The sequence below is a fragment of the Prionailurus bengalensis genome, chromosome A3 (genome assembly GCF_016509475.1).
Source record: "Prionailurus bengalensis isolate Pbe53 chromosome A3, Fcat_Pben_1.1_paternal_pri, whole genome shotgun sequence".
In the NCBI taxonomy this organism is placed as follows: Eukaryota; Metazoa; Chordata; class Mammalia; order Carnivora; family Felidae; genus Prionailurus; species Prionailurus bengalensis.
In genome coordinates, this window is record NC_057354.1 from 108,873,420 (window position 1) to 108,896,142 (window position 22,723).

The 22,723-nt window shown below is 35.9% G+C and overlaps 1 protein-coding gene across 3 annotated transcripts in view; it reads left to right on the plus strand.

Annotated features, from left to right (window-relative positions):
* Positions 1-22,723, plus strand: part of SOS1 (SOS Ras/Rac guanine nucleotide exchange factor 1) — a 150,309-nt gene that overhangs the window by 90,467 nt on the left and 37,119 nt on the right. For 2 of the 3 annotated variants that reach the window (XM_043604113.1, XM_043604114.1), the window contains exons 7-10: positions 2,416-2,526; positions 2,603-2,701; positions 15,048-15,175; positions 15,939-16,594. In XM_043604113.1, the coding sequence (XP_043460048.1) occupies positions 2,416-2,526; positions 2,603-2,701; positions 15,048-15,175; positions 15,939-16,594 (994 nt within the window). The remainder of the gene's footprint in view (positions 1-2,415; positions 2,527-2,602; positions 2,702-15,047; positions 15,176-15,938; positions 16,595-22,723) is intronic. The other variant, XM_043604115.1, reaches the window with a different exon arrangement.

Here is a 22,723-nt window from a genome sequence, read left to right on the forward strand (position 1 = left end):
ATCCCTGTGGTGATGGAAATGTTCTGTACTTCACTACATCAATGTCAATGGCCAAGTTGTGATATTGCACTATATTGTACTATTGGAAGATGTTACCTTTGTGGGAAACTGAGTAGTGTGTACACAGGATCTTTCTATATTATTTCTTACAATTGCATGTGAATCTAAATTATCTCAAAAAAAGTATATTTATTCAATACAATGTTAAAGAATTTAGAATAAATGAGTGGAAGAAACTACATGAATCCAAATGGATAAGTCTTGGACATAAGTTTGAATGTAAAGTACAAATTGCAGAAGCATAAATACATTATGATATTTATATAAAGTTTGAAAGCATTGCCTTATTTCTTGATACATGTGTAATTATGATATAAAAACATACATGGAAATGATAAAATTCAAATTCAGGATAATGATTTCCTGTGGGGATCAGCAGGGGAGGAGATAAGCTTGTGAAAGAAGGATCAATTACCACTAAACTGTCTTCTTTCTTTTTTTTAAAAAGAAATTATTATTTCTTTTATTATATTATTATTTATTGTCTTATAAAATGTTGAAATTAGAAAATGTTGAAATTTTTGGAGCTAAATGGTGAATATAGTTACATCAGTTGTTCTAATGTACTTTTCTGTATGTTTAGAATATTCTACATTTTTAATCATTAATATACAATTGTGTATATTGATCATTGTTTTGTGAATCTTGTATTGAATTTTAACCAGTAAACTAATGAAAAAATCATGTATTAACTTATATAAGGATTCTTAGTAGTGCTAAGAGTTCTACAAATTTATGCTCAAAGATAAAACTATGTGATGAGAGGTTGGATTCCCAGTTGGCGATTTTTTTCCCTTTTGAGATTAGCCAGTTAAAATTATAATACTGCATACCGTTTATTCAGTACTTTATATATGCGTGCACTGTTTGTAAGCATTTTGCACGTTATCATTTAATTCCTAAAACAACCCCTTGAGAGTAGGTATTATCCACATTTTCCAGTGAAGAAACTGGCTTTGTTTATCAGAGCTCACATAGCTAATAAGTAGTACAATCAGAATTAGAATCTGAGTCCCTATGACTCTAAAGTTAGGCTTTTAAGCCACTTTACTCTACAGCCTTTATGTATGTAGTTGTCATAAAAATTCTATAGTACATTTGAGTTTATTGAAAGAGGAGGAAGGCAAACATCATCTTCTGTACAAGATAATTTCTAGAGTTCAAGAGACCCAAGATAAAAGCATCAAATCACATTTTTATTCCTCTCTCCCATTTACTCTGTCCATACCTGACTCCTTGTTATTGCTGAAACCTTACTATCCCTTCTTGTAAAACCTACAGTGGACTGCAATTTCCAGTTTACATTATTATAGAAATTTTTAGTTGGGAAAGTAGTTGAAGGAGTTGAAATTGGGAAATGAATTAGGAACCAGTTCAAGGAATTCAGGATGACTTAGAACTATGTAAGCCATATTGTGTTTCACAAAGAATACAACTCCGGTCTCCTGATTTCTGATCTTATATTGTCATTATTCAATCTTAAAAAAAAAAAAAATCTAAGAAACATTAAGAGTAATTAACACAAACATCATTTGTTCTGTCAGTCCTTTCTGTACTCCTCCACTAGATGTCCTCTTCCTCTTTCTAGGATTACCCTTCCTAGAAATGAGCTCTTGCTAGAAACTAGAGTACTGTTTTCATAATAGTTTCTTAAACCATAAATAAGTTAGAGCATAGGATGGCTTCTGCTAAAATCATGACGCCTATTCTCTTGTTCCTCAGGAATCATCAAAACCAATGGATTACAACCTAACCATTAAAATTGTTTAGTCTCTTAATGATTGATGATAGAATTTTGGGGCAGTTTCGATTAAACTCTTGTTTAATTGCTTGTGAAAACCATAACAATGAATTTTAGATGCTATAAACTGTTACCTCTGGCTTACAGAATGTGAAAGTAAAAGTCTACCACTAAGAAATAACCTTGAGAAAATAAATGTTGGGCACCTGTATTCTAAAGGTTTATTATACTTTACTTCATTGTAGATATCTATATTTTTTGTTGTTCAGGCTAAACTTTGTTTTCTGGAACCAAAAGTCTGCCCATTCTTATGACTGTTTTTGTTGATAATGCTCTACTAGAATCCTTGATGGGAAGTATCATAAAATACAAGAATGTCATTATTCATCAGAAAGAACTGATTTACTTACTCTCTTACTGGAGAATATTAAACTTATCCTATAAAAATTATAATTAATAGCCATGTAATTTTGTTTAGAGGCTCTAAGAGAAGTACCTAATTGTGCTAGCTTAGATGTGCCCATAATTTCATCTGTCTGTATTTCTGGTGGTAGGTTATTTATGTTTTAACTTGGAGAAAGTTTATTTATGTTTTACCTTCTTTATTTTCTAAGGAACTGGCATTTGATCCATATGAATCATATGCTCGAGATATCTTACGGCCTGGTTTTCATGATCGTTTCCTTAGTCAGTTATCAAAGCCAGGAGCAGCACTCTATTTACAGGTATAGTAATTTTTAAATCAAGATATATGATGTCTGAAAAGTAATCTAAAAAAAAATTAATCACTTTTTTTTTTAGTCAATAGGCGAAGGTTTCAAAGAAGCTGTTCAATATGTTTTACCCAGGCTACTTCTAGCCCCTGTTTACCACTGTCTGCATTACTTTGAGCTTTTGAAGGTAAGATAACTCTTTCTGCTATTTATAAAACATTCAAATATGATGCAATTTTTTTTTTACCAGTTTGTGAATTATTATATGAGCACCCATGAATATTAGTCTGTATCTATTTTCTTTTTCTAGTTAAGAAGTAAATGTAGGGGTGCCTGGATGGGTTAGTTGGTTAAGTTATCTGACTCTTGATTTCTGCTCGGGTCATGATCTCACAGTCATGAGATCAAGCCCCCCCACTGGGCATGGAGTCTGCTTGTGATTCTTCTCTCCCTCTCCTTCTGCCTTTCCCTCTCCCCCCTCTTTCTATAAAAGAAAAAAAAGGGGGGCAGTGTGAGTCTGCAAAAAAGTGGTGCATTTTCTCTAGTTTCAGGAGTGAATTTTAAAGGAATCAGATATTTTTCTTGTGATCTTTTGTTTACATGGCCAATTGTTTGGAAACAACCTTGGATATACGCATCCATAAAATCTAGCAAAAAGCAAACAGCTGCAGTATTTTTCATACACATGGACTATAGGCAGGTAAAAACCGACAGGAATACAAAATTACTAACTTAATCATCTGAATAAGACTACGTGTACATAATTGAGTTTGAGGTTATCATGTATGCTTTCTCTTAAATGAAAAAATAGAAAATTTAACACTTGAAATCTCTATACCTTTCTTAGGTTTTATTGGTAATAAAAAGTACAAGATTAGCAAAATAATTGAGAGAAAACATGTCTGAGTTTAATTTCAACACATCATAATAACCATGTATTTATAGAGAAGATTAAATTGAGGACCAACAGAATGATAAGACTGTAGTTGATGTAATTTCATTTATAATAGTGCAGTGTTTATCGTGATAATAAGCTTTATTTTAGAAAACAGGAACACTAACAACTTTAGTCTGAAGGCTCACATGGTTGGACTTTGGCTATATGTTAAAGTTAAACAGTAAATTTTTGGGGTGCCTGGGTGGCTCAGTTGGTTAAGCGACTGACTTCGACTCAGGTCATGATCTCGTGGTCCGTGAGTTCGAGCCCCGCGTCGGGCTCTGTGCTGACTGCTCAGAGCCTGGAGCCTGTTTCAGATTCTGTGTCTCCCTCTCTCTCTGACCCTCCCCCGTTCATGCTCTGTCTCTCTCTGCCTCAAAAATAAATAAATGTTAAAAAAAATTTTTTTTAAAAATAATAAAATAAATAAATAAATAAATAAATAAATAAACAAACAAACAAACAGTAAATTTTTTAATATTCCTTGATTTTTGTGTAGTAGACCAATTTGAAGATTGGTCCTTTTTCCCCTTACCATCACAAATATTACAAAAATTGTAGCCCCAAATGCTTAAGTACAGGAATTGTGTGGGAAAGGATTACAGATAAAAACTTAGAACTGAGGGGCACCTGGGTGGCTCAGTTGGTTGAGCATCCAACTTCGGCTCAGGTCCTGATCTCACAGTCTGTGAGTTCGAGCCCCACGTTGGGCTCTGTGCTGACAGCTCAGAGCCTGGAGCCTGCTTCAGATTCTGTGTCTTCCTCTTTCTCTGACCCTCCCCAATTCATGCTCTGCCTCTCTCTGTCTCAAAAATAAATAAACATTTAAAAAATAATAATAATAAAATTAAAAAACTTAGAACTGAGTAGTGCAGTTGAGTGGAAAACTTAGGATCAAAAATTGAGAAATGGTGGGGCGCCTGGGTGGCTCAGTTGGTTAAGCGGCCAACTTCGGCTCAGGTCATGATTTTGCGGTCCGTGAGTTCGAGCCCCGCGTCGGGCTTTGTGCTGACAGCTCAGAGCCTGGAGCCTGTTTCAGATTCTGTGTCACCCTCTCTCTGACCCTCCCCCATTCATGCTCTGTCTCTCTCTGTCTCAAAAATAAATAAACGTTAAAAAAAAAATTTTTTTTTTTAATTGAGAAGTGTTAAAATTAAGAGATTATTTATCCTCCCCAAATAGTCTGGTTTTTTTTAATGTTACACAAAACAAATTGGAAAAGGCAAATATAAATTGTGCTACATCATACACTTTAAACACTCACTAGTGACCCTCACATAGTGTGCCAGAAATTCTTTGTAAAGAAATCTGCTCCTCAGACCCCTTCTGCAAACATCTTGTATACATTTATTAATGGCTTTGGTTTGCTGCCTTTACGTTTGGGAGCTGGACAATATCAAACGTCTGCTACTGTGGATAATTTATCTTCTTTTTTTCATGTTTTGCATTTATTTTAACTGCTTTATGCTTCAAACTATCTATCTATTTATTTATTTAAAATGTTAATTTCTTGGGGCGCCTGGGTGGCGCAGTCAGTTAAGCGTCCGACTTCAGCCAGGTCACGATCTCGCGGTCTGTGAGTTCTAGTTCGAGCCCTGCATCGGGCTCTGGGCTGATGGCTCAGAGCCTGGAGCCTGTTTCCGATTCTGTGTCTCCCTCTCTCTCTGCCCCTCGCCCATTCATGCTCTGTCTCTCTCTGTCCCAAAAATAAATAAACGTTGAAAAAAAAAATTTTTAATGTTAATTTCTTGAGAGGGAAAGAGAGAGAACAAGCAGGGGAGGGGCAGAGAGGGAGGCAGAAAGAGAGAGAATCCCAAGCAGGCTCCACACTCATCTGAGAGTCTCACAACCACAAGATCATGACCTGAGGCAAAATCAAAAGTCTGATGCTTAACCGACTGAGCCAACCAGGTACCCCATCAGACCATTTTTTATATTGCCTATAAGCTGATGTCTTTCTTTTTTTAATTTTTTTTAATGTTTTAATGTTTTTATTTATTTTTGAGACAGAGAGAGACAGAGCATGAGCAGGGGATGGACAGAGACAGAGGGAGACACAGAATCCGAAGCAGGCTCCAGGCTCTGAGCTGTCAGCACAGAGCCCAATGCAGGGCTTGAACTCACGGACTGTGAGATTATGACCTGAGCCGAAGTCGGATGTTTAACCGACTAAGCCACCCAGGCGCCCCATTTAAAAAAAAAAAATTTTTTTTTAATGTTTTTATTTATTTTTGAGACAGAGAGAGACAGAGCATGAGCAGGGGAGGGGCAGAGACAGAGGGAGACACAGAATCCGAAGCAGGCTCCAGGCTCTGAGCTGTCAGCACAGAGCCTAATGCAGGGCTTGAACTCACAGACTGTGAGATCATGACCTGAGCCGAAGTCAGACGCTTAACCGACTAAGCCACCCAGGCGCCCCATTTAAAAAAAAAATTTTTTTTTTAATGTTTTTATTTATTTTTGAGACAGAGAGAGACAGAGCATGAGCAGGGGAGGGGCAGAGACAGAGGGAGACACAGAATCCAAAGCAGGCTCCAGGCTCTGAGCTGTCAGCGCAGAGCCTGGTGTGGGGCTCAAACCCATGAGCTGTGAGGTCATGACCTGAGCTGAAGTCGGACACCTAACTGACTGAGCCACCCAGGCACCCCTGAGCTGATGTCTTAATACCAGCAATAAGAGAAGATTTAGAAAACAGCTTCTATCATAAAAATAAGTGCAACAGACGTCTATCTAGCTTCCATTCCCTTAAACTAGATTTCTAAATTTAGACATTCTTATCCAGAAACCATGGGTTCAAAGCAGTGAGCTAAATGGTATTATAGCTGACTACAGATGTTAAATGTCTAAAGTTAAGCATAGGATAGTGTAATTCAGGAGCCATTGTAGTAAAAACACAATTAACAGCTGGCTATTGTACTATTCCAGTTTTAAATTTTAAATCAATCAAACTGCTGTGAGGTGCATTTATAATTTTGGTAATTTTCTCTTTGATAAGAATAGATAGTTGGAAAGGTGTTTTATTTTTATAAATGAGCTATCCTAACATTTTTTTTAGGGTTGATATCCTGTTTAAAGTTTCAGACTCCTTTCCATCCTTCAGATTTTAACTTGCTTTTACATTATTGTTGCATTTTCTGCCATTTTTCTTTAATTTCCTCTCCTTCTGGAACTCTAGTTACAGATATGTTGAACCACTTTATGTTGTCCCACAGATCTATAAGATTGTTCGTTTTTCTTAAATCTTATTCTTTGTTCTTCAAATTAGTAATTTTTATTGATCTATCAATAGAACTGCTAGTATCTTGCTTACTCTCGAATTTCCATTTGGATTTTGTTTTACAGTTTCCACAGACTCCCTATCTGTCCATTCAGTAAGACCATGTTTTCCTTTAATTCTTTGAACATGATCAGAAAAGCCACTTTGAAGCCTTTCTTAAATCCAACATCTGGGTCCACTTGGTGTCAGTTTCTATTAACTGACTTTTTTTCCTTGAACATGAGTCATATTTTCCTGTTGTTTGTTAGTTAACAACTCTGGATTCTATAGTGTTGAGGATTGTGGGATTCTTGTTTTTGGATTGTTGGTTTTTTACTCTAGTAGACAGTTAACTTTCCTGGTCTCAGCTGCTAATTTGTCTCTTCTGTGTTACACAGCAGCTGATATCTCTGTTTACTTTCTAGGATTTCCATATGCTGCTTTTTTAGCCTGATTCTCTTGGATCTCCCCTACACATGTATGATTTGGTAGTCAGATAAGTGTGTGGGCAGAGATGATGTTCACATTTGGGGGCACAGTCTCTGTGGTTCCCTTATCCTTGGAAATTTCGTCCTTAATTTCCAGCCATTCTCTCAGCTTTAAACATTATCCCCTGGCATGTGAAACCAGTAAGGCTTCAGTTTTCTGCTGCCTGAGCTGTGTATAATTTGGGGAATAAACACAGTTTTTTTGTTGTTTTAATTTTTTTTAATGTTTATTTTTGAGAGGGGGGAGGGACAGAGAGAGAGGGAAACACAGAATCTGAAGCTCGTTCCACACTTGAGCTGTCAGCACAGAGCCTGATGTGGGGCTCAATCTCACAAGCCATAATAAGATCATGACCCGAGCCAAAGTGGGCCGCCGAACCGACTGAGCCACCCATGCGCCCCTGTAATTTCTTTTATTACTGCATGTTTCAGACTAGAAATTGAACTTAGCTTCAATCTCGTAAACTATTAGTCTTTTATAGAAGGAAGATACTCTGATAGGTATACAGAAAGCTGAAGAGCACATATTTAGCATCTGCTAAAAGTGTTAAAGTATTACTTTAAAAAAAAAAAAACAGCAAAAATAAATAAATAAAAAACAGCTTTATTGAGACATAATTTCCATGCCAAGTGTTCTCCATTAAAATGTACTGAGAAAAAAAAAAACAAATTCAGCTCCAAGGACCTGTAGGGAAGGAAATTTTTCTTCAACCCACTTACTGGGTCTGAAAAGTAAACTGACAAAGACTAACAGGAAAAAAAGCATACAACTTTATTTATTCATACAAGTTTATTTGATGTCACTTTTACATGATACAGGAGCATTGGCGCACTGAATATTTAAGGTGAAGGAACTTAAGAAGACAGAAGCAAGAAGGTCATTGATCTTCTGTTTTCTAAAACCCCTTCGACTTAAAATATTTAATATGTCAAGGTGCTATTTTGGGGGGTAGCATGTCCTGAAACCCATCACTCCTTTCACCTCCTCCCACCCCCAATCCCATCATTTACTCATGAAATTGCTCTGGATAAAGCAGTGACCCCTTTGCTATTAGGTAATGAACTGCCACACCAAACGTTGATTATGGCAACATGAAAAAAATCAGGAACTTATGCAGTTCTCATTAGAATTAAAAGGATTCAATGAAGAGAGGGGTATAAAAAGGGAAATGTAGAGGGATGCCTCGGTGGCTCAGTCAGTTAAATGTCTGACTCTTGATTTCGGCTCGAGTCATCATCTCACGTTCCTGAGATAAAGCCCCGCATTGGGCTCTGCCCTGACAGTGCAGAGTCTGCTTGGGATTCTCTTTCTCTCTCTCTCTCTGCCCCTTCTCCCACGTGCATGTGCTTACTCGTGCTCTCTCTCTCAAAATAAATAAACATTTTAAAAAAAGGGAAACATGGAAATGTAGGCTGTTTATTATCCAACTGTTTATTGAACAACTTTGCTTGTTTATTATGTAAGCACGTCAAATTCACTTTCTTCAAAACTCACTACCTTTTCCAGCAAAAGTACTCTTTCTGTGCTCACTCTCTCATGAGCAGCCCCCACTATCCATCTTTCTCCTCAGTAGAAACCTGAGTGTCCTTGGGGCTTCAGTCAGTTAAGCCACGTTGGGGCGGTTCAGTCAGTTAAGCGTCCGACTTCGGCTCAGGTCATGATCTCACAGTCCGTGAGTTCGAGCCCCGCGTTGGGCTCTGTGCTGACAGCTCAGAGCCTGGAGCCTGCTTCGGATTCTGTGTCTCCCTCTCCCTCTGCCCCTCCCCCACTCATACTTTGTGTCTGTCTCTCTCAAAAATAAATAAAAATTAAAAAAAAAAAAAAAGAAACCCGAGAGTCTTTAACTCTTCTCTCTCATTCTTTCTGTCACATCCATTTAGTCACCAAGTAAGTCCTTTTCGTTCTTGAAAAGGATCTTCTTTTAGATTCATCTTTTCATTTCCTCTCAATACTCTGAAGGCCATGATCATCTTATCTCTATTATTGAAAGTCTCCCTTTAGTTTTGCCTTTTCCATCTCCCTTCCCTACACAATCTGCTCTTGAGGAGCTAAATAAACCAAAGTCATCCTTCTAAATTGCAAATTTGATCATGTTAGTCACTAGCTTAAAACCCTTAATGGCTCCCCATTGCCGCAGGTTAATGTCCAAGTTCCTGATAAAGCCTGAGGTTGACCGATCATCCCTTCTCTCCAACCTCTGTTCTTCCCACCCACCAAGCTCTACTCTTCAGCTAGTTTCTCTCAGTCCTGGTCCCTAAAAATCTCTCAATCACACATACTATTTCATCCGCCTATTTTAAATTCTTTTACCAATGTTTCCCCATTCTTATTCTTCAGTTCCTATAGTCATTTCCTTCTGGAACGCTTCTTCTTGCTGTGTATTTCCAGAAGGCTATATTTCCTCCATTACATAACACTTTGTCATTCATTTCTCTTCTCTTTCATGCTTTAAGCTAACAGTAGGGACCAAATGGGCTTGCTCACCATCATATTTTCATTGCTATAAATATGGATGGTTAATTAAATATTTGCTAAATTAATTCCAGTTGGGACCTGATTGGCTTTGCCTTGTTGATCTGCCCTTTTGAGGTTTTTTTTTCCACTCAGCTACTATTAATGTTCTAGTTTCTAAAAGACATCTACTTAATTATCTCAATAAAATTTGTGACTTTCCTGAAACATCTTTGAGAATATTGCTTTTATTTCCTAATAGTGAATTATAAATCATGTTATAATTTATATTTTAAGATTTCATTTTTATATTTTCAACCACTGGCTAATTTTATAAAGATATTACTTTATTTAACTTACAACTGTAGAAGAAGTATACATTTATGCCGTAAATTTATACTGTTTATTCCATGTATTATATGCAGCTTTGGTAATGATCATCTGCTCACTTGTCTTGGGGGAAAATGAGGGTTTCTTTAGGCTGATTAAGTAAAAGAAGATTACATTTTGTTAATATCATTAACATCACTTACTGGTTGAAATTTCATGTATTATAATAGAGTTATTTGCATATATGAAATCACTAACTTAAAAAATAACTTTGAGGGGAAAGGAGGGAACTGGTTATGAAATGTACTTTCTTGGGGTGCCTGGGTGGTGCATTTGGTTAAGTGTCTGACTTCTGCTCAGGTCATGATCTCGTGGTTTGTGGGTTCAAGCCCCACATCGGGCTCTGTGCTGACAGCTCAGAGCCTGGAGCCTGCTTCGGATTCTGTGTCTCCCTCTCTCTCGGCCCCTGCCCCACTCGCACTCTGTCTCTCAAATATAAATGAAATTAAAAACAAAGAAGTTTAAATTTAAAAACATATATTTTTTAAGATTTTTTAAATGTTTATTTATTTATTTTTGAGAGAGAGAACAAGCCAAGGGAAGAGCAGAGAGAGGGGGAGAGAGAAATTCCAAGCAGGCTCCACGCTTTTGGTGCAGAGCCCAACATGGGGCTCGAAGTGCCGAGCTGTGAGATCATGACCCGAGCCGAAACCAAGGGTCAGACGCTTAACCAAATAAGCCACCCAGGCATCCTGAAATGTACTTTCTGACTTAACAAGTAATATGAGCAATTGAAAGCTGAAGATAATCTCTAAATCCCATTTTAGTTAAGAATTTCATCTTTTTCACCCATAGCTTTTAGTTGTGCTGCTACTATAAAAGAATAGTTGAGGGTCATTGCCTTTCTTGTGCTCAGCCTTTAAAGGGATATTTAAGTTAAAGCATAGCAAAGAGTCGGGAGCAGTGGTTTAATTAGTTGGTTTCTGGATAATTTGGATAATATTCCATACATTTGTTAACAGGACTAGTAAATTAAATTTACTATTTGACCATATATTTTCCACTTTGTAATCTGTTCTTAGCATCTCATCAAAGAGTATACAAGTAACCACTCCACAATCAAAATGTGATCCTCATCTTTGCTTGTGTTTTCCCACTCTGTGATAAACTCTCTATATACACACAACATTTAAGACAAAGACAAATCTTTATTTTATGTCCCAAACCGTAGATAATTACATTTTTCTTGATTCTATATTTTGCCATCCTGTGCACTGCATGCAGTTTACCTATCTGAATGGGCTAGATCTTATTTGGTGAATATTTTCTAAATAGGTATTTCAAACTTATTTTGGTGTTTTGGTTAGTATATTGAAAAGCCCTTGAACTCAGGGTCAGAAATCCTGGTTCTTGCTTGCCTCTGCCACCAAGTAATGGCAGTTCCTTCATTTTAAATAATCTAGTGTTGGAAAAAGTAATTTCTAGAAATAAAAACATGAGTTCAAAGGGTTTTGTTTTTTTTTTTTTAACCAAAGGAAACCATTACATGTTTGTGAATTAGTTGGACTCCTATAAAATGCATCAGGTGTAACACTTTATTTTTTATATATAAACAGTCTTCAGTTTTGTCTCCTTTTCCAGTTCACAGCTTCTTAAATTTAAACCCATTTAAACCCTGGAAACTTCCCAGGGTTTCCTTTGGACACGCAGTACCCCATATTGATTTCTGCCCCTTCACTTATTTCTAAAGGACCAAGAAAAAGTAATCACTGTATAAGTGGATCCTTTCTTTTGAGAATATAAATTTTATCAACACTATAGAGCAATGAGTTTTCACTGTGCTTTGGAATATGATTCTGTGGATTATTTTAAATATAATCTCATATACAGCAATTTAACCTCAAGACTTGATAATTTTTAACTATTTAAACAGAACTGTATTTGTAAAATTAAATTGTTGCTGTTGCACAATGTTATTAAATAGGTACCCATGAAAAGCATGGTATTGAACATCACTTTGGTAAAAAGAGGATGCTGCTTTGTGGAGTCTTATTTACATACTGATTGCCACTGCTTTGTTTCTGTAGCAACAATAAGCCACCACTTTGATGGTAGTTAACTTCAACTATTCTGCACCAATGCCCAGTTTAAGTCAGCTATGTTAAGCAAAAGTGCCTATAAGAAAGGTCATTTATTACATTGAAATTTATTTTAGATGCTTGACTAATGCTATGAAGGTAAAAATTACATTTAAAAATTACTTCATGGGGTGCCTGGGTGGCTCAGTCAGTTGAGTGGCCAACTCTTGGTTTTGGCTTGGATCATAGTCTCACAGTTCGTAAGTTTGGATCCCCACATAGGGCTCCGTGCTGACAATGTAGAAACTGCTTGGGATTCTCTCTCTCTCTCTCTCTCTCTCTCTCTCTCTCTGCTCTGCGCACGGTCTGTCTCTCAAAATAAATAAACTTTAAAATCTTTTAAAAAAACTTAAAAATTACTTTATTAGTAAAGATTTATGGGTTTTGACATAGACTTTGGGTTTGTGGTTTTAGAATGTATTAACAATATTTTTGAGATACTGGTATATTCTGTATGTGAAATGCTATCGTTAATGATAGATAAATGACCCAGAATCTTCAAATATTTATGGAATAGAAAACTAAATGCATGCCTAATGCATTTGTTACTTTCATAGTTCTTTTTATGTATGTTAAAACTGTGTTTTGTATGACTTTAGGTTTGTTTGCCTGAATTAATAATACAAAAAATACCACGGGATAGAATATGAAGGACTCAATATTCTGTTCCCTGTTGGTGCCAACTCTTTAAAACTAAAAACTCTCCATGTGTCTTATTGACTTGAATATCTGAGCAATTAAATTCTGAAACAACACAGTGAAATAGTTCTCATTTGTGGTGCTCTCATTATGCCATGTAGAATTCTGCCTCTTTTTCATGAACATTGCTTTCAGTGTGAGATTGCTGACTTGGAAGTAAAGGTTAACAGTAACATTTTATTTGTCTCCCAAAATTCTGCCATATGAGAGGTGAATAGTTTTAGAGTGATAGGGACGGAAGGTATTTTGAGAGATTACCCAAAGTCCAGCCTTCAGCTTACCAGTAATAGCCGTTAAGTAAAAATCTAGTAGCTGTCTTTCATGACCACTTGGCCATTGACTTCCTTTAATCTAGCTGGCCACAGTGAAGAACAATACTATGAGTAAGTGATATCTGAGTATCTTCTGATATATATAGATATATGATATATATGTATATTTTAAGTCTTTTATCCTTTGGGGGGAGAACCATTTTTTTACCCTTTTTATCTGGGGGATTATTGTGAATAGATTTTTATTTTACTAACACAATTGAGACCGAATATTTTTCTAAAAAGTGTAGTTTGCACCTTTTAGTTGAAAGTATGGTGAGTTTTTAATAATGAATATAAGAAATTTGGATGATAAAAGCTGAGCATTAAATAGACTTTACAATACGGTATTTATAACTTATGGAATACTTGAGCATTTAAGGTATTTTAAGTAAATTATTTTTAGAAAAACGGTTTAGGGCTTTGAGTAAGAAATAAGTTTACTTTTCACAAATCATCAGAATGTGTATATAGTCTTTAGCAGAAATGAAAAGGAATTTATTGTTGATCTTTAAGGAATATCTTTCAAGAACGTAAAGTCCTTAGAGTCATAAGAATAATTACTCTCATTAAAAAGTAAACCTTTAAAAAAAAAAAAAGTAAACCTTTACAAAATACTTTGAATATTTTGTGGTTTTATTTCTCCTGTCTTTTCCTTTGTCGTAAAGAGTAAATGTTCTTAAATATTGCATGAAAACTATTGGTAAATGCTATTTCTTAACTTTTTCTTTTTGGTAGCCAGAAGCAGGTTTATAAGTTTACTGAATTCTTGTTACTTATTGTAACTCATACCTTGCTCAGTTAACTGCTTGCTTGAATTATAGCCACCTGTTGTATTGATAACTGGTAGTAATTGATGACTCAATCCTTATTAAGCACAGACTTTTGCCACCAGTAGAAAATGTGCTTGGGTTTCACTAATAGTTACATTTCTAGTTTTACTCATAATCTTAATGTGTGAATACTGACAAAATTCTTCATGATACCAATAATAATTCTATAGAACTACAAAGAAAACAACTTATACTGTACATTACCATTTACACAGTGCTTTGATTTTTAATAAGAGTCCCATTAAATAGGCACCTGAGTGGCTCAGTTAGTTGAGCGTCTAACTCTTGGTTTCGGCTCGGGTCATGATCTGACGGTTTTGTGAGTTCAAGGCCTGCGTTGGGCTCTGCGCTGACAGTGTGGAGCCTGCTTAGGATTCTCTCTCTCCCTCCCTCCCTTTCTCTCTCTCTCTGTCCCTCTGCAACTCACACTGTCTCTGTCTCTCTCAAAATAAATAAATAAACTTTAAAAAGAGAGAGAGAGAACCCCATTAAGTAGGCAGGGCAAGATTTTTATAAAGCTTCATTTAATAGTTGGGAAAAGTGAGATTCAGAAGTCAAATAATCTGCCCCAAAGTCACGCAGCAGTAGAGTCAAAATTTGGTCCTAGGTTTTGTGTCTTCAAGTTCCTCTCCACCATATTGCATCCTCCTGTGTGTATTTATCTTCCTAATCATCCTGTTGCTACAGCAGCCGTGTTGGAATCAGAAACCTAAGACCAGATTCCATACTTCAGAAAACCTCATCTATGTGCTTGCTGCTGTGCAAATCCTGTGCTGGTTAAGAAGACACTTTATGTCCCTCATTTCTTTTCAGGAATAGTCACCTGAGAAACTGCACATTATTGCCTGTCACAAGGTGTGACATCTCTTAACACTGCTTCTACTGTTTTTTTTTTTTTAATGTGGAAAACTTGGTTGCATGTTAATATAGAAAGTGATACATAAAGAAGAAAACGCTTTTTTAAAAGAATGCGTTTTATGACACATTTACAAGTTGCATTGTGATAGAAAGAGTTGAATCGATGTTATCTTTAATTCTTTTTGTCCCAAACTGTCCTACTGGTTCAGATTTGTCATTTTGACTTTGCAGCAGTTAGAAGAAAAGAGTGAAGATCAAGAAGACAAGGAATGTTTGAAACAAGCAATAACAGCTTTGCTTAATGTTCAGAGTGGTATGGAAAAAATATGTTCTAAAAGTCTTGCAAAACGAAGACTGAGGTGAATATTTTTACTTTTTTAATAATCCTCCTTTTCACCCTGAATATTTTGGTATAGATTCAGGGATCTCAGTTCCCTCGTCAGTAAACAATGAAGAAAATAGTTTTAGTGACAAGCTTGGTCTTTCAGAGGAAGTGACATCAAAGCCAAGAGAATTTGTTATTGTTTGAAAAACCTTTCATATTTGTGCATTTTCCTTGCATACTCCCAGACAAGACCTCCTGAGAGCCAACTGGTAAGCTAAAGGAGAGAGAGAGAAAAATGTCTTGCGTAGATTTATGTCAACATCACCGTTCTGTGAAAGTAAAATTCGTAGTGTCCTTTATTTAGGGGTTATGTAACTTGAGGTATTAATTCAGATACATTGCTTCCAGTTTCCTCATTATAATCTGTGCATGATTTTTAGCTTTAGCTCTTATCCACTTAAACATTTTTAAATAATTTTTTAAGTCTTTTCTTCTTTTCACTGTATGGAGCTACTTTTTAATATTTGTCATTCTAAATAGTAGCCAAGGTAGAAGTAATCATTCCGTAGCTGGATTTATAGAGTAGAATTTTGTCAGTAGTCACTAAAAAAAGTCTCTACTGTGTTGCTTTGGTTTCTAAATGGTACAGTTTTGTATCACTAATATATGTGGAGAATTAGTGAACACTTTGTCAGTGCAACTTTTTTTTAAATGTACTCTTATTACTGTCCTTTATTTACGTGAATTCTAGGTTGCCTGTTATCTGTGCACTAATACTGTTTTTTCCTTTATCCCAGTGAATCTGCATGTCGGTTTTATAGTCAGCAAATGAAGGGGAAACAACTAGCAATCAAGAAAATGAACGAGATTCAAAAGAATATTGATGGTTGGGAGGGAAAAGACATTGGACAGTGTTGCAATGAATTTATAATGGAAGGAACTCTTACACGTGTAGGAGCCAAGCATGAGAGACACATATTTCTCTTTGATGGCTTAATGATTTGCTGTAAATCAAATCATGGGCAGCCAAGACTTCCTGGTGCTAGCAATGCAGAGTATCGTCTGAAAGAAAAGTTTTTCATGAGAAAGGTACAAATTAATGACAAAGATGACACCAGTGAGTACAAGCATGCTTTTGAAATAATTTTAAAAGATGAAAATAGTGTTATATTTTCTGCCAAGTCAGCTGAAGAGAAAAACAATTGGATGGCAGCACTGATATCTCTCCAGTACCGGAGCACACTGGAAAGGATGCTTGACGTGACGATGCTACAGGAAGAGAAGGAGGAGCAGATGAGGCTCCCTAGTGCTGATGTTTATCGATTTGCAGAGCCTGACTCCGAAGAGAATATAATATTTGAAGAGAACACACAGCCCAAGGCTGGAATTCCAATTATCAAAGCAGGAACTGTTATTAAACTTATTGAGAGGCTCACGTACCATATGTACGCAGGTAAGAAATGTAATTGAGTTGCCTGTCACTTGTGTTTTGCTGCTTCCAGCTGAGATTCTTTGCTGCACAGGTCACTGTGCCTAAAATAGAAAGCAGACTAACAACAAAGGATGATCTCTGCATTATCCCAGTTCATTTTCCTTTGCCTAAAAAACACTGCCATTTATACTTTGTCTACCACATTTACATATTATTTTGTAGCTTTATAGCCAAGATTGCAAATGAGAAAATAAAGTCACTTGGCTAAATTTTCCCAGTTAGCGGCAGAAACAAGACTAAAAGTACTGAGAAATCATCATCGTTAGGGTCAAAAAATTTTTCACATAACCTTTACCACTTGTTTTTTTCTTTTGTCTGTTTCCATTACTGAGATGATAAAGTCAGTAAAAATTTTATATATGTTCATCATCAAAATTGTGCTGGTAGTACAAATATACACAGCATTGGGTTTTCTTCATTTCCATTCCTAAGACTTAATTAAATTTAGCAATCCTGAGAGTCATGTAAGTTTTCAATATTTTTTGCATTTTACAACCGATGTTATTTAAAAAAAAAAAAAAAAGTCCATCTTAGTAGGGCAGTTTTTTAAGGACGAACATGTCCAAACTGCCTAGGAAGATTGGTAGAGGCTGAATCAAATATGATGTTTGAGAGTCAGGGAACAAATGTGATGACTTTTTTTTTTTTTTAATTTTTTTTTCAACGTTTATTTATTTTTGGGACAGAGAGAGACAGAGCATGAACGGGGGAGGGGCAGAGAGAGAGGGAGACACAGAATCGGAAACAGGCTCCAGGCTGTGAGCCATCAGCCCAGAGCCTGACGCGGGGCTCGAACTCACGGACCGCGAGATCGTGACCTGAGCTGAAGTCAGACGCTTAACCGACTGCGCCACCCAGGCGCCCCGTGATGACTTTTTTTTTTTTTTAAGTAATTTTATTTCTTCTAATAAAGTAACCAATGATAATCCAATATTCTTCGACCTTCAGTAGAAAGCTTGGTAATTGTAAACTACTGTAGCGTATGGTATTGTGGAAATCTGGATTTATGTCATCACTCTGTCACAGCTCCTCACCATCCCAGAACCTTAGTTCACCTCAGAAATCAACATCACAACAGTTACGTTCAAATGCTGTCGGAAAGAATAAATGAACTGCTAAAGGTGAAAGCTCTTTGTAAATATAAATGTAAACTTACTTTCAAAGAATGTTTTTATTACAAAGACCTATAAACTAAAATGTAACTCTTAGAACATAAGTGTTATTCTTAAATAGTTGAATGAGAAAGTTAACCTCCATCCCTATACTTCTTGCTTAAATATATTCCTGTCTCTAGGAGATGTGCGTTTCTGAGGGAGAGGTGTTTCTGGTTTTGGTTTGTTTTTTTCATCGTTGATGTTTTTCATTGTTTAAAGTCCTATAAATGGGTTCTCAGGTCTCTCTGGAAACTGCTCTGGCACCAGTTAAACTTTTAAAGATACCCATTAACTACTCGACTGTAACAAAGATGACTAGCATTCAATAACGTTAATCTTTTCAGTTTATTAAATGGCCACTTAACTACTTAAGTGGCCTGGCAACCATATCAGGGCCACCTTGCAAAAAAGTAAAATTAAATTAGAATATTTTTAGCAGTGATATCAAACACTTTTATAAACATAATGTTTCATCGTGTCCACATGTCTCTGGGATAAATAAGCCAGAGTTTTGTTTTCTTTGTAATTTTTATTTGGCCTCTAATTGGTAGTTCTCTTGCTAGCCTTTTCCATCGTAAGATATTAGTGCTTTTCATAGGCCATTAAAAGCAGTTTGGGTTCTCTAAACAGACTGCATTTGGTAGTAGCAGTCAGTAGCTGAAACACATTGAAGACGGCGAAATAAGACTAGTCTGGGGTTCCAGTTTTACTACTGATTTTTTGCCTAGAAACTGCCACAGTCCATGCACCCATTTTACTGACTCAAAAAAAAAAAAGTCAAAGCACAGGAAAGTTAAATAAGCTGCCTTATACCTCTGTATTCTTCTTTAAGACCTAGAATACAACTACCAAAATGTTTCATTAAATTACTCAAAATTTGTGGTTGCAAAACACTTATTTCTTTGCTTTTTAAGGAATTTTTAAGGTTACACAAAGCTTAAATTGCTCTTCTTGCCACATTATTCTGATTTTTTAAGTGTCTTGAAAGAGTCATTGATTTATTTAACATAAGTATTCTAAGCTATTCATCATTTTATTTTAAATACCTGTGTTTTGAGCTCTTAAACTGTTTAGCTTAAAATTGATCCTTAGATTTTTATCTGTGTGGGACCAAAGCTTTACTGATTTTTTTTTTTTCTTGTAGAACAGTATTAGTGGAAAGTGCTAAGGAGACTTACCTAATGTTTACTGTCACGTCAGTGGGATCTGAGTTGGAAACCATTTTCAAATTCCCAATTTTTAAATGTAATTGTTTCTGTAAAACTTGATTGTTAATGATAAAAATTGTTTTTAAACTGCCTGCTGAATTTCACAGAACTAACTTACGATTATTAGTAAGCAGTTGCAGAACTACAATTAAATATTTTCTGGGGAACTGTGTGCCTTTTACTTATTTTCTGAACAAGGATACTTTAAGATGTGAATGAGCATAACCGATGGTTTTTCTGCATCTTGGCTGTGTTTTCTCCTTAACGTGCACAACACTGGCCAAGTCTGCAGACGTAGTACGTGTGCCACGGTTTCTTATTCGTCACTCTAGGTAGTTGCATTCATTTATATTGACTTCTAGCTTTTGAGTAGAATGGTATTTTTAAGTGTTTTACTTCTAGCTAATATAAAACACTGAAATTTCCAAATTTATAGAAGTTTGCAAAGTTAAGTGTGTTCGCATTTAAATTGACAAGACTGTTTTACTTTTTTAAAAAGTCAAAATTTTGAAAAAAAAATTCCTTTTATTAATATCTTGAGGAATAAAATGCCAGTGTTGGTTTTGGAAGTGTTGTGGCCGAGTTTTTTGACATTTTTCTTTTCTATCTTCTTTTGAAGCTTAATTGAATATTTTAACATATGTGATTAAAGTACATGACTGGTGTAACCGGAATCCACAAGCAGTTTTCATGAGCTGTGATTTACAGTACACACAGCTTAGTATTAATTCCTAGCTTATTTGGGCTCTTCTGGACGGGGTCTCACTGAACATGTTACAGGCAACGTGGGATGTGTTTCTGATAGACCATCTATGAACTCATAAAACATGAAGGCAGTTAATTTTTTAAGGTCTTTTCCAGCCCAAATGTACTTTGAGTCCTCACTACCATAATAACAGATCAAGTTGCCATTTGTTTTTAGAATTATTCATCTGCTCTTTTTGGTTTGTTTGTCTCAGTTGGTTGGTTAGATATGTTTATTGGAGGACACACAATGCAAGTTGGGCTGAAACAAAGGCTAAAATTTAACTTGCACATTTTTATTATATTGTACAGAATTATAATAAAAGACAATGGCTATAATTAAGAAAACTTAATATCTGATAAGCACCACTTACACACATTTTTTAGGTTATGGGTTGGTCAGAAACCTAAAAAAAAAAAGAAAAAAAAAAAGAAAAAGAAAAGCTGGCTTAACCTTACTTAATTCAGACTTTACTGTGGCTTCAACCAACCTGATCCCTCAAGTGTTTTTAACAATAATGTTCAAACAGCACTATAGATTTGTGGTGTTAGACCAGATTACCAATCCCTGAATTTAGAGACAAAAACCCAAGGCCCCTGAAAATTATATGATTTGCCAGAAAGTATTATATCATCAATTAATTGCAGAACAAGGACTAAAATTTAGGTTTCTTTTCTTAATAGACTATACTTTCCACCATGTTATAGTGACTCATCCAAGGCAAATTTTTCTTCATGATTAAAATATAACATAATTTCTACTATGTGTATCAAATAATAAAAATAAAGAGAACTTCTTGCTTGGTTTGAATTTCCAGTAGTATAAATGGCTTGTTCATCATTGGGCACACACAAGTTTACTATGAAGACTTTAGCAGAGTAATTTTTTTCTCTTATTGAAATAGGTAATAAACTCTGACTATAGATAAACTTCCATTTTAATGCATAGACTTTAGTATATAGTTAGATACTGGGCATCATCATTTTAGTTTTTAGCAAAATCCAGTCATTAGTCTACTGGTGTTGTGTGCTCTGTAAAGAAAAGCTTTCTGGGAGAAAAACTTAATTTAGGTTAATTAGAAAATGCTTAACTGTTGCTTAGAAGATTGCCACAGGGTCTTATGTGGAATCTGATTTATACTTGTCTCTCAGATGCAATATTTCTGGACATCGAGTAAGTCACTGGCTACATCAGAACTTTGGAATTCATTTCAAATGCCGTGGGGCGTGGGAGCATTATCTACTTAGGGCATTCTGAATCTGGCAAGAATAGGAAGAGACTTTCTTCCTTACCTACCTTAAGAAAGCACAGAGCAATGTACATAAAGAAGCAGTGATGAGAGGAGGACTTTTACTTCTGTTTCTAAAGTACAAATTAATTATTGAGACTTTCAACAGCATGAGTAAAGAGATGTGTGGTAATGGTGTGTGTGGTTTGATCGTCTTGTTTTAGAGAAATGAGGTGACCTTGAAATAGGGAAAATTTAGAACTGACATTACATGGAAATAAAAGCTTTTCATGTTTGAAGTGTGGGAAAAAGGTGTTTCCCATGCATGATGAACTTCTCTTTTCTAGAAAATGGTGTTGAAAAAACTTAAGCCTGTTGATATTTTTCTTTAAAGTATTTACCGGTATTTTATGCCCTTCTAGAAAATCCTCAAAAACCTAAATTAGATTTCTTTTGCATTCATGGCCTATATAAGTTCAGTTTGGGCGTCTTAACTTTAAAAAAAAAAATCTCTTGAACGATTTTTGATCTATAGGGCAGTACTGTTCTATTTTTAAACTCTCTGATAACTTTTTTAAAGTGTTTGTGCGTCAGCATAGCGTCTGTTTCCTTTTTTAAGGAATTCAAGAGTGATTGTTTATAAATCCTTGTTGAGGAGCTTATTGTTTCTGGTGGCTTTTTAAATGGCTGTATTAGAGGGAGAATTATCACATGAACAGACATCCTGATTAACAGTGTTTCACTACGGTGGTGGGGGAAGGGGCGTTCTTTACATAAATAGCTCCATAGAACAAATATTTCATAAATTTCATTGACCTTACCAAATAAAATGTCAAGTGTCAATCAAAATAGGTACCTAAGAAAAAAGGATTGGATTATCACCTCAACTTTATTAGGTTATATTCTGAACATTAACGTAGGATAGTATATTCTGAGTTCCTAAGATTCTGATGAATTGTGCAATGAAGTATTATCAAAGGATAGTTTTCGAGTTAGGGAGACAAGGCAGCTAGAAGACCAGCAGAAAATAGTCCCTGCAGCTTGTGTTTGAAACAGCCTGGACCTAGCCCAGGAATCTGCTGGTACAGCCGGCAGGCGTTTGCATGGCAAGCTGCATCGAGGGAAGGAAGCAGACCAGCTAGTGAGCCTGGTGGAAATCTTACTGCAGGGATAGGAGGATCTAGTAGAAGACAACGTTATGTAAAATGATTGAAGAAGAAAAACCACAAAGAAGTTTGCATCGTCGCTCACACTGAAATCCATTTGGGATTATGTTTGAGAAAGAGGCTTCTGGAATTTACATCCACAATCAAGTGATAAACAGACAAAGAGACTATCAAAATAGCCAATTTTCGTGTTCTCCACAAGTATTTGCACTTAGGTTTTAAAACCAAAGCAGGCCTGGCTTTTGTATTTTCATGCATTTGCCTTCCAGCTGTCTATGCAACACCGTTTTATAACACAGGTGGTCAGAGGCCCCTCCACAGCCGGCAGAGCCAGCGTAAGACTTAGCTTTGATGGTTGCCTGTACTCTGCATTCTCACAAAAGTACACAGCCTGTCCTTACTGAGGAGTATTTTTAAGATATTGAATTATCTGAGTCCTTTACATCATCTGTAAGATCACGGTTTCTAGGGGTTAGTGTGACATAGTACATGTTGGAATCACCTAAGTGGGGAAATTGATAGAGGTAAAAATAGCTTCTGGACTATCTACCCTTCTTTCGTGTAAAGTTGCAAGTACAGGTGTTATGTC